The 11,779-nt window shown below is 46.9% G+C and overlaps 3 protein-coding genes across 3 annotated transcripts; 1 reads left to right on the forward strand and 2 right to left on the reverse strand.

Moving 5' to 3' along the window:
- Window positions 1-1,054: 1,054 nt before the first annotated feature.
- BKA67DRAFT_512640 (O-methyltransferase) lies at window positions 1,055-2,059 on the forward strand (the record flags this gene model as incomplete). The annotated part of the gene is made up of 1 exon (XM_046097490.1): window positions 1,055-2,059. The coding sequence occupies one exon, from the start codon at window positions 1,055-1,057 to the stop codon at window positions 2,057-2,059; it is 1,005 nt and encodes a 334-aa protein (XP_045962907.1).
- A 1,567-nt stretch (window positions 2,060-3,626) lies between these two features.
- Window positions 3,627-6,392, reverse strand: BKA67DRAFT_558692 (heterokaryon incompatibility protein-domain-containing protein; the record flags this gene model as incomplete). The annotated part of the gene is made up of 1 exon (XM_046102338.1): window positions 3,627-6,392. A coding segment is annotated over exon 1 (2,305 nt), but the record flags the coding sequence as incomplete, so codon positions are not given.
- A 3,520-nt stretch (window positions 6,393-9,912) lies between these two features.
- On the reverse strand, window positions 9,913-10,710 carry BKA67DRAFT_533799 (uncharacterized protein; the record flags this gene model as incomplete). The annotated part of the gene is made up of 3 exons (XM_046099762.1): window positions 9,913-10,102; window positions 10,171-10,574; window positions 10,642-10,710. The coding sequence occupies 3 exons, from the start codon at window positions 10,708-10,710 to the stop codon at window positions 9,913-9,915; spliced, it is 663 nt and encodes a 220-aa protein (XP_045962909.1).
- Window positions 10,711-11,779: the final 1,069 nt, after the last annotated feature.

The raw sequence follows: 11,779 nt of genomic DNA on the forward strand, positions 1-11,779 counted from the left end.
TGCTTAACAAAACTTTCTTTAAGAGATAAAACAGCGAGAGCCTAGCATGTGATGTTGCATTGAAGCACCTCCGGATAAGCCGTACTAGTGCAAGTATAAATTCCTTCCGAAAACATGCGACGTACACTATAACGCGGAAACCATGCATAGCCTCGACCTCTTTAGAATAAGTCTCAGTGGAGTAATTACGGACCTGTATTATCTACAGCTCTTAACTCTGGTATTCCAATTCTATAGTATAGTAGAAGACAATTAATATTCAATTCTGCCACATAACATGCGGCTCAACTGTTCCACGATACTTGAGTTTAGCAATGTAGAACAAATACTGTGTCGAGACAGATGTCGGGAAAAGGCATGTGTCGGAAATGTAATAGGGTCAAGCGTTGCTGGGAAGTCGCGAGAATATGTATAAAATACACAATCGATTAGAGTGGATCGAACCGGATAGACCTTGGGGAAGTGAGTGGACGTGGTTGTTTCAGAGGGTGTTGCCATTTGGTATCATCATTGCATCTACTAACAAGCACGTGCTCATCATCGCTGAAGGCTGAATGCTCGGATCGGAGATTTGCTTCGACAGAGACTAGTTGAGTTTGATAGCTTTATGTTACTCTGCAGTTTGACTTACAAACTGGTACCTATAAGACGGTCATAAATCCCTCAGGCGTACTAAAATTCTAATGTACTGGGCTTATTTGCTTGACCAGAATCGTCGAGTCGGCTTTGGCATGTGACCGTTTGCTTTTTCGTGATATTGAGTTATAAGTGCTGTGTTAGTATATCAGCCACGATTGTTATAGAGTTTCATGACACAACTCAAATTCACGGGTTGTCGTGGCCTATTTGATATGTAGCTATTTTTGATGGGATTCTAGACATGTCTGTCGAACAGCAGACCAAATTGTCACACATCCTTACCTCAGCCTGATGGGAGTTTCGCATATATCAAGGTAGCACATTTCTCACTCTCGACCTCTCGAACCCCAGACATCCCAATCAACTTTCATTCAAACCAGAACTTGAAGCTCGTATTCAACACTGTTCGATTAGAATGCCGATCCACAACTACGGTGTCTGGGTTGCACACCCCGTCTCTTTCACTGCGCAACGATATCATCAAGATCCGGTGTCGCCTCATCTGACGCTCAAGTTCGACGAAGATCCAAACGCCAGTCAAGGAAGACTTACCGCTGCGATCAATGTCAAGTCTTTTGGCAGAGAGAATCGATTAGTCTACTGGCTCTACCCCAATTTTAGACATCCCATCCTCTCTAACCTTAATAGTAAGGAGCCACAGTTTTATCCTCTGCCCTCGTCGGACAAACAAGGTTTGGATTACATTCGCGGCAATGTACTGGAAACAGGACGCGGAACAATTCTACAACATGACTTGCCTGGAGTCGAGAACGGCATTATCGATTACCTCTCAAATATCTTCAGGCAGGCTATTGCCTCAAAAGCCAAGATATTTTTATTCGGAGAGCGTTTTGAGAGTGATGACGGAATCCATAATGTCCACATGAACCAGGGAAGCAAGGGAGACTTTAAGGGGTCCAATGGAGTATTTCAAGATGGAGGCATAATCTTGGGGTTTCCGGATGGCCATTTTGAAGCAGTGTTCCTAGCTTTTGCTAACCAGTCAATCCACACCGATGACCAGACTGGACATTCAATTGGCACAGTTGACTTTCGGGAGCATCTAGGTGTACCACCTATCTTCGTGGAGACGGTGGTCATCAGGGCTGCGCTCATTAACCCTTTGGGGCCGGATACCAACTCTCGAGGCGAGCCAGAAACCGTCTTCTCGGAAAATCGCACATCGAATTTGATTAACCTCGATGGATGGTCTATTGGGAACCATCGTGGCGACAGGCAAAGACTAGACGGCACCATAGTGGCGCAGGGCAAAAAGTTGTTTCTTGTGCCGGACTGTCCTCTTTACAACAACGAGGGTCTGATAACCCTGCTCGATAGCTCTGGCCTCAAAGTGGACGGTGTCTCTTACGGTGGTGGGCAGGGGCGAAAACAGGGGGACTTTGTCTACTTTGACATCTAAGTAGGGTACGTGTCCTGATTGCCAGGCTTGCAAGCAAATAAATCAAATCAAATCGAGGGTTTAATCTGTTTTGATTTGGATAGATGAACCATCTCATTTGATTTGATTTGGATTGATTTGGATCTATTTGGATAGGCAATTGATAGGGATGCATCACGAATTACTACTGACGCATCACCTTATAGACGCATCGCTTTTTTAAAATTTGAATAACTTATGAAAGAAAAGTCGCGAAAGTCTTGATAATTTTGTAAGGTAATTTAATCATTCACTTTGAATGGTCTTAAATATATTTTTGGTTTAACGTGAAATTAATATAGTTTTTGATTTTAAAAAAGGGGCTGCTTTTGTTAAACTTTCAGTATCTATAAATGAAGAATTTTGGCTATGCCTCCCTCTAAAACACTAATCTACCCGATCTTAATGACTATCTAGCTAAAGCCTTGCCCGTATCGGATCCTTCGTCTCTTCCGCGAGATTACGGCGAGTATCTAGCGGAGCCGGTGTTATAGCGCTTCGTTACCGTCCCTAAGCTTCCTCTAATAACCCATAATATAAGAATACGTGCTCCAAGGATTCCGGGGCGGCGCCGTAGCAATATGACGGCGCATATACCCCGAGGGCTCCGATTTCAAACAAGAACTTTGCGAGCCTTACCCTCCCGGACCGGATTTGGAATAAAATCGTGGCCTCCTTCCTCGTAAATTGCGTATACTATATATACCCTTTCCTTGGCGCTTCCTTAGCGAGAGCTTTACGCCGGCGTAGCATCCTCGTCCTGTCGGCGAACCTAGTGTCTCGCTGTGGCTATTCTTAGGTCTAGGCCTTTAGCCTAGTTTAACGCGCGTTCGCTCCTTTCTATCGGGTATACAGCGGTGCGTACGCTAGGCGGAGCCGTTATTGCTCTTCTTCTTGGCGGCTTCGCTATCCATATTATATGCACAGCCTTCGCGCTGGCAGCTCGAAGCAGTGTATTCGTCTTTTGCTTGCGTATCCGCCTCTCAAAGCTGGCTATTCTAACGCTTAAGTAGATATCTCGCGGCGCTATCGCTGCTTCGCTTTCGAGCAGCGGTATCGGGGTAGCTTTATACGCCCCGCAAACTGCCCGTAAGAAATCATTCTGGGTGCCCGCCATAGCTTTAGCCAGTCCCGTGGGGGCTTCGCTTATAGTATGCCGCGCCGCCGCTCCGTAAGCGTACGCCGACCTAATTACCACCGTATATAGCAGTCTTGCCCGGACAAAATCGACTCCCCACGCCACATTTACGAGCTTCGTAAGGGCTAGTTTCTGGGTGGCCATTTTTGACTTAACCCTTTCCAGGTGGGCCTTCCAGTTAATCTTCCTATCAAATCATACTCCTAAAAGAGTACGTTAATATCTAAATATACACCTTTAAGGTATGAAACAAAATGAACAAAATGAACAAAATGGAATAACGGATGTGCTTTAGAGATTCGTTTATGAACGGGTAAAGGGTTATTTCCAACACGTGCCGTTTAGACAGGCAGATGTAGGGCTATTATCATACGCTTAGACTATTTTGGCGCCTAATTCAACAAAAGGTCTGTCATTTTCTTATCCCAAAACCTCCAGGTTTGGACATCGCTATGCTGAAAACCATCATCTATATGTAATATGACATTCTATGAAATTCTAGACAACATGTATCGTGTCAGAATGCACGCAATCATCTGGGGTTGGCTTTGGCAGCGCCTGAAAGTTGTATGTAGTGATACTTATCAGCGCATATAAACCATAGTGGTAGACAAACGGCCGAGCCTTGAGCCTTGATAGCTATTTGGAAGGGAATCGTGAAGAAATTCCCTAACTGATTGTACCCACCTACCTTGGCAAGCAGTAGTGTAGAATCCTCCTTGTAACGGCATGCTTTGACGTTATAGCCTCCAAGAAATTGGACTTGTGACCTGTTAGATTTGTATCTGCAAGTCGCCTACAGGCTTGTTCCCAAGTTTCGACACGTTTTGTACTCAACCTAATGTAACGTGCACGTGCTCTTGAGCTACTCGCAACCAAGCCTGCTTCTCCACTCTCCCCAAAGCCTTGCGATATGCAACTCCATCTTCACACTCTACCCAGAAGACAAAATAAAATTCATAGAGTTTTGTGGCTTTAGGCCGGTCCTCGCAGTCCCATTCCGGAATGTGGTAAGAGTAGCCGTGCGACTGTAGAATTTTAGGCCAGGCATCTTCCTGGACCTGGCCAGCTGCTACCTCGATAAGGTCAATCCTTTGCCGAGGGTGAGTCTGCTTTGATCCTTTCATGTGAGAAGGTGGTAGACGGATAGCTCCAGCCCAGGTATCATCCATGTTCAGAAGTGTGGCATGAGTGGCATTTACGTCACCTGACTGGCCGTCTCCTTTAACGATAACATCCCCGATGCTAAAAGAGCCCATTCTGGTCTCGAAACGGAGATTTCTGGAGTGACCATGTTTAATTGGTATATCGGAGTTGATTGTTTGCAGGCAAGGAACAGGATATCGAAACTGGGTCCCTTCACCCAGGGAAGGATGCGAGTAAGATGTCCCCCAGTCACTCTCGTGCGTCCTCCATTCAGAGCATATGTATTCTGAAGGCTGCGACCTCGCAGTGTGGAAGTGATTGTCGATTGGTATAAAGTTCTCCGTGGCCTGATCTTCGAGGAACCATTTCTTAACCGTTGGGGTCACGATCACGTCGTGACCAAAGCCACGCACCAAATCTTCAATGAAGGTGTGATCCATGCTAAAGCGCCACCAGAGAGTGTCGAGCTCGCCGCCTTTCCATCCGAGAAATGACCAGGTCGGGATTCCAGCAGTTGGGTCTCGTCGTTGAGACAGATTGTCTTCCTCTCCACAGGTTACGTCCCATAGCAGGAATATGTCAAAGAAATAAGCTGGCAGGCCCCAAATAAATCCCCCAGGCGACGTCTTATTCACCACCGATAAGGTCCCCGCTAGCGCGTTGAGCGCATCATAGTCATATGTCAGCTCCCGGACGTAGTATTCCTCGGCCATTTCGCACCACCGTCTCATATCAGGCCAATTGAAGTTGAGGCTCGCCAGTCCAAAGTATCGCCAGTCCGGAGCGCCGTCCTTCGGATCATCATACACCCAATCCAGTGACTCCGATGCCATGGCATATGTCTCGTCCCAGAACTCCCTCCCGCACTTCCAGCTAACCGTTCCCCCGTATTCAAATATCAGTGCTCGTCCGCAAAACAGTCCTTCTTGGAAAGTCCAACCTCTCTTCTCCCAGATTCGCGGCTTGTTTGGAGGAATCATGTTGTCGTTCAGGAGAACGGTCATGCCAGGAAGCTCGAGCGGACGGCATGCTCGTTTTCTTGAGCGTGCGCCAAGGCCGATGCCAGGCAATCCGAAATTGGCATCGGTGCCTTCGGATATTACAGTCAAAAATGCCGAGGCGTAAATGGTCGCCATGCCGTTAAGGTGGTCAATCATGTCCGGAGCGTCTTGTACTATGCATAGGGCATCAACCCAGACATAACGAACACTTAATACGCGAGCGAGACGCATAAGATCCCTGAGCGTTTCAGGGAGAGGCATTTCTGAGTCTGAGGTGGGAGCGTCGTAATTGATGCTGCCAGGTGTCATCATGCGGTCGAGATTGGCAAAAGTTGTTCGTATGGTTGTAACATTGCCCCAGACATAGCTTAGAGCGATATACCTGTTTTCGAGTGACCCATAGACAATGCACCGCTGTTCAATGTCGACAAGTAGCATTCGATCCAGCGCTGACGTGTACTCGGTGTGATGCATAAGATTAGACGTGCATCGTTCCCCGTGTGTGGTCTCACAACACTGAATCCAGCCCTTGATCATTTCCATGTCGATCTTGTCAGTGTCGAAGAACCTACCCCGGAGATCCATAGGGGCGGCCTGCTCAGTAAAGAACAAATTCATGATAATATGCTCACGATCCTCCTGGGATTGTTGCTGCAGAGCTTGGCGATTTGCCATCACATACAAGGGCTGCGAATGAAGAGACGCGCCTCCGCCCAAATCTGGAGGATCTGTCGCGATCACATGAAGAATGATATCACCTGAGCGCGACCATTCGTAGTCTCTTTCCCACCTCTGCATCTCTCGTTGAAGTGCCTGACACGATGTACAGTAATTTCTAGAGAATATCTCTTCGACTGTACCAAATCTGGCGATTTCATTGTCTGGCCTGCCGGTCTTGATGGCTTCTTGCCGCCGTCGGGATTCCATGGCTAGCTTTAGCCGGCCTCCTACCTCCGCACACACGTCGCAACAGCTGGCCACATCTTTCGTTGCCATTCTTGAACGATCAAACCAGAGCGTTGCAAGTTCAGGGCGCCAGAGAGCAAATGCAGCCTTTTGTAGCCGAATTGCGCGAAATCAGGTACTGGCGTGGTACCATCGGTTGAAACTGTAAAGTGCGTTATTCCAAAGAAAGCTTAGCGGCCAGCTTGAGTTAAATTCAATGGACGGAGTAACAGCCCCAAGAAAAATGCTGTAAATGTTTCGGGCCTGGCGTGATAAGTCATACTGGCTACGAAATTGTCTGAGCCATATTTTTGAGGTCGAGCTGTGTGTAGCTGCTAATGCATGAATTTGTCTGCCAGAAGTATACTGCCGTCTGGGATTATGAAACAGCCCATCCACCTTTGTAAACGAATGACTGTCCAAGAAGGGAGCTTGAAAGTGGGCGGCAGCTAACTTAGTACTAATCTTTAAAAGTTCATCACATGGTCAAAGGCATGATTTTGAAAGTAGACTTTATTTTGTGAACCTATTCAGAATTATGCTTTGGCGATTCGAGAGTGGTAGAACCGTAGATGCAGAAACCCGATATGTGAAAACCACAACTACAGATCCTAATTCTGTGTTCATATTATGACGAGATTCTAAATCCTTGGGTAATCTCATTGTAATCAATGTTATTCAATGTGAGTTTTCTTTTTCCTTTCCTTTCTCTTATTCGTTCTTTTTTTCTTGTGGTTTACAGGGACGGTGTGGGGTGTCTCCATAGTGTCATTACTATCATCGCTTTCCTACAACACAGATTTTGAACATCCTGAGGGACTTGAGATTTTAGCCCGCAGCCGTCAGTCAAAGTCCAATGGCAAAAGTGTCTGCCCCCTCGAATGTACATCTAGAACAAGCCTAAACTAGTATACAAGATTCAGGATGCCGCCTGCTTACGTGATTCCAAGTTTGTCTCAACCATAGGGCAGACATGGGCGAATTCGATGTGATACAAAAATGTCCTACAATCTTCTCGCGAACCAACACCGACCAACATTCTTTTGCCGACACGAAAGTTTATGCTTGTACCACTGCGTGTATAGCCTGCGCCACATAACCGATATTTCTTGTGTTCAACCCACAATTGGAGGCTCTTCCGCATCGTAACATATAAACACCATGATGGATTTGCAACATCCTAATCTGGTGTTCGGATAATCCAGTACAGGAAAACTGCCAGTCTGCTGCTTGAGATGTTTCCAATCTCCGGTCGTCCCCAGTTTCACCAATGACTCATACAGAGCTCCTTGCATGGACTTGATCTGGTTACTCATTGTCTTTCGATTATTTATCCAAAGCTTGCGAGGCTCTGGCTGCGACAAGACTTGGGTAGCGACACGCGAACTAAGACGAGGAGGCATGGACACATCTCCGCGCTGGAGGTCCAACAGTTGACCTATTAGGAATGTGCGCACAGGCGTGAAGGAGAATGACGTCTTCCGGTTCGGCATTTTGTTGTAGGATATCTATCAGCGCATCAAAGTTCAACGACCGGGTCGCGGAATTGTAGTGAGGGTACTGTCGTATGCTAACATGGGGCGCATTTTGTTGCCATATACGGAAGTAATTCTCCCACGTAGGATCTGGGAGTCATACATTCGCAGGCCTTAGATGATTTCCCAAGAACCGAGCAATCAGGCTGTTGGCGCCAGTTCCTGCCACCATTTATACCGAGCGTACAATAGCGGACAAATCCCTGCTGAGTTCATCTCCGAGGACAAGCAACCACACTGCGTCAAGAAATCCATGAGATTCTTGTAAAGGTAGATATTCGTGGTTTGTAAGTTCTTGATCCAGTTGTTTCTTGGCCTGGAACGTAATGCAAAAGGTCAGCCTCGGTATGGTCCACGGCTCGTTGTTCAAGAGCTTTTCTCAACCCTTAGTAGTGGCGACTAAAACCGACGGTTAAACGAACCTCTTTTTGATCCTTAGTATTATCAATCGTTTGGAGACTTGTATCAACAGAAGAAATGTCTCAATTACCTCTTTCACAGATTGTAGGACCCATGGCTGTTCGAAGTCATCCCTGGACAATCCCATGTCCATGTTTACTTTCAGGTCTCGGGGGGTATCTGCCTTGAACGCCCTTTCGAGCGCGAAAGGGCCGTCGGGCGGTATTAAAGGGACGCGTGAGAACCGCCCAGCCGGGGCTGACTCCAATATGTCCACATGTACTGAACTCGACAACACCGTCATATCTAGGCCCTTGAGTAATTCAATATGGTCGAAAGTTTTGTTGAAGGCCTCTTGCTTCAATTTTTTATCCAATTTTCTGATAGAACATACTAATCAAGTAATGATTATCATCACAGGCCAGATAGTTACATACAGTCTTCTTATACAGTATTAAAAATGTTCAGCTTAGCTCTTAGAGGTTTTACAAGCCACGTCTCAGGTCCTTAACCTGCTTATTAATAAACACCAGCCTTTCCTAGCATTCTTCGACCGTTTAAGTTGCACGATAAGGTGTAAGATTTGTTCTTTTCTACGGCATGTTCTTCGATACAGAGTGGAGAGTATCACCCTTTAATATGCTATAAAGGAGATTATTGTATACTTTATATTATACCACCTTTCGTCTTTGTACGAAAACAGTCCATCGCCCAATGATTGTAAGATTGCCGTAAGCTTAAACGGCCGGACCGCAAATAAATTGACTGCTGACTGGGTAAAACGCTTCGAGGAGCATACCAAGGACCGGAAACGGGTGTACACCGTCTCCTATCTTGGACGGCCACGAAAGCCACCATTCGGATGCGTTCGAGCAACACTGTAAAGAAAACAACAATATTACATTTTTCATGCCTGCCCACTCCTCTCACATTCTCCAGCTTTTGGATGTCGCATATTTTGCGTCGCTTAAGAAGGTGTATGTTGCGCAAATCGGGCGTCTTGTTCGGGCCCAGATCTTGCATATACCAAAAAGAGGACTTCCTCCTACTGTTTTGCGAGGCATTTAAGAAAAGTATGACCGAAATCAATATTTGACAATAGTAAGGCATTTGGCTGGGGCTTTCTTGAGTTTGAAGAGTGCTTTATAGTACTCGCGTTCGTTGGTAGCACACTGCCTTTGCACATATTTAATTGCCCGCACGTTTGACCTATGGATGATAGGAAGATGGAATCAGTTGTCCGGATACTCATCGTAGATTTTACTCTCAAATTGTGAAAGCTGAGTATGGGGGGCACCTGAATCAACTACTGTACGTTGTCCCTCGAGACCTACGCAAACACAGTGGTGCTGAGCACTAGAATTGGAGTATAGATACGCTGAATTGAGTCTGATTCTAAGTAAGGAAATTGGTTGAATGAGTGAATGCGAGAGCACGCTTTTGTGTTGCTGCTGGCCACGTGATACCCCTCCCATGTTCAGGTGGTGATCGTTGATTTGCTAGTTCCAAGCTCCTATACAGCCACACAAATTTATGCATGGAACTGTCCCAGCGCTCGAAATACCGCCCTGCCATGTCCATCAAGGTGCCTGAAGGTTTTGAATAAAGTACCTCTATGTTTTTCTCAGCAACGCAGCGTGTGCTCTTGTCAACGGCGCTAAGAGATTTCTCTTAGTTCTTGCCCCAGGGGAAAGGGCTTTCGAAGGAGGACTTTTGCTTGGCAAAGTCCTTCTGCTTGCGATCATCTTCATCATCATCGTCGTCGTAGGCGTCATCATCATTCGGCTTCTTGGCATCCTCGAAGTCGTAAAGGAGCCAGTTGCCATCCACCTTCTTGAAGTTTCTCTTGTTCGGGTCCATGCTGGAGGTGATGTCAGTATTCCTCGTCCTGTGGCGTGCTGAGAGTCCAGCTATCGGGGAAGAACTTACTGCAGCCAGCCAGCGTCGTGAAGCTTCTGGAGCACGCTCTTACAGGCCTCCAAATCTTCCTTCTTCGCATCCTGGCCTTGGACAGCATGCTGGACAAAGCCAATAGCCTTGTCATCGTCATCATCGTCGACGATGACAGCCAACACATCAAGGGCGACTCCCTTTCCCTTGATATCCTTGTACACGTCCAGCTCATGCGCGGGCTCTCCCCGAGTCTTCACGAAGACCGAGTCGGCCTTGAGAACTTCCTTTCCTTTGTCATTCTTGACGGAGACAACATCCGCCATGCCTGTATGGATGTCGTCCGCGATATCCTTCATCTTGAGCGTCGGCCAGTCGAACCCCCTAGCAGTGATGTCTCTAGTCTCTGACGCGGTGGGGTTCCAGTCTCCCACGGCTCGGGCCTTATGATGGGTATAGTCGTTAGTCACAATCCGGGCTGGAGGATAGCAGCTTCAGGTAGGTACTCACCGTCACCAGGCTCTGGAGTGGGCTGCTGGCAAGACCAAGGAGTCCTGCAAAATATACGTTCAGACGCATGTTGAAGGTGTCGTGGTGATGCTGTGGGCGTTTGATGATGTGGTAAGTGGAAGATATTGTTTTGAGTTGGTAAGTGGAAGATATTGTTTTGAGTTGGTAATTGGAGCTGTAAAATGTTGTTGATGATCTGGAATTAAACAGTTTCTGCTTCGAAGGTGCATTGCGGCGAGTTATATAGACGTCTTGTTGCACTCGAATTCGATGTCTCCGTGGGGCCGTTGGCTCATAAAATATTGATGCCCGGGATACTCTTCCTACATGGCGATCTGTAGTCTTGGCTGACGATGGAGACATTCAGCGATGCAGCGCCTCGCGGTCGTCTGAATCCATATCTTCCTGCCTGGCGATCTGCCATCATCGATCGTGACATCGTCAAGAACCTTAAACTGCCGTACGCACACCATGTAGGACCTCCACATGGGAAAATGTGACATCGACGTTCTTGCCTACTAAAACTCGACGTTTTCAAGAACCTCTAACTTTTCAACGAAAGTTAACATCGTAATAGAAAAAAAGTACCATCTATTGATAACTGCTTAACTAGTAGACGGCTCTATTCTTAGATACCTACGAATAAATATTAATTGTTTATTTATCATTAAAGTCGTAGATGTATTCACGTTAGTGCTGGGTTAGTGCGTTGTCGCATTTCATGGTGGTGCTCACCACGTCATACTATAAGATTGGTACCTTGCGCCTTATAAGCCCTATAAGCTAGTGGCTCAATTCCCAAGTCGTGTGCGGCCCCCAATTGCTGGCGACACGGAATGTCTTGTCACTCAGATCCTTCGGGCTCGCGCGAGTGTTGACAAGATTCGTCGCACGAGCTTGTTCCACAGGATCACCGTAAGAGGTGGTAGGCATGTGACGTGATTGGCTGTGCAAGCAGAGTTCGGGACCTAAGCCCCAGCTGACGTGAGCTCAGCCAAAATTGTATGGCGGCCCACAAAATTCCATTCCAAAGCTGGGGCCTCGCGCCGTCATACTATCCCAAAATTAAACGGGCTCAACTAAACGACCACGCTATCCTAAAAATAGGTGAGCTAAACTATAGTGGGGTTGCAGTGTG

Source organism: Truncatella angustata, assembly GCF_020726525.1.
Source record: "Truncatella angustata strain MPI-SDFR-AT-0073 chromosome Unknown BKA67scaffold_2, whole genome shotgun sequence".
Lineage (NCBI taxonomy): Eukaryota > Fungi > Ascomycota > Sordariomycetes > Amphisphaeriales > Sporocadaceae > Truncatella > Truncatella angustata.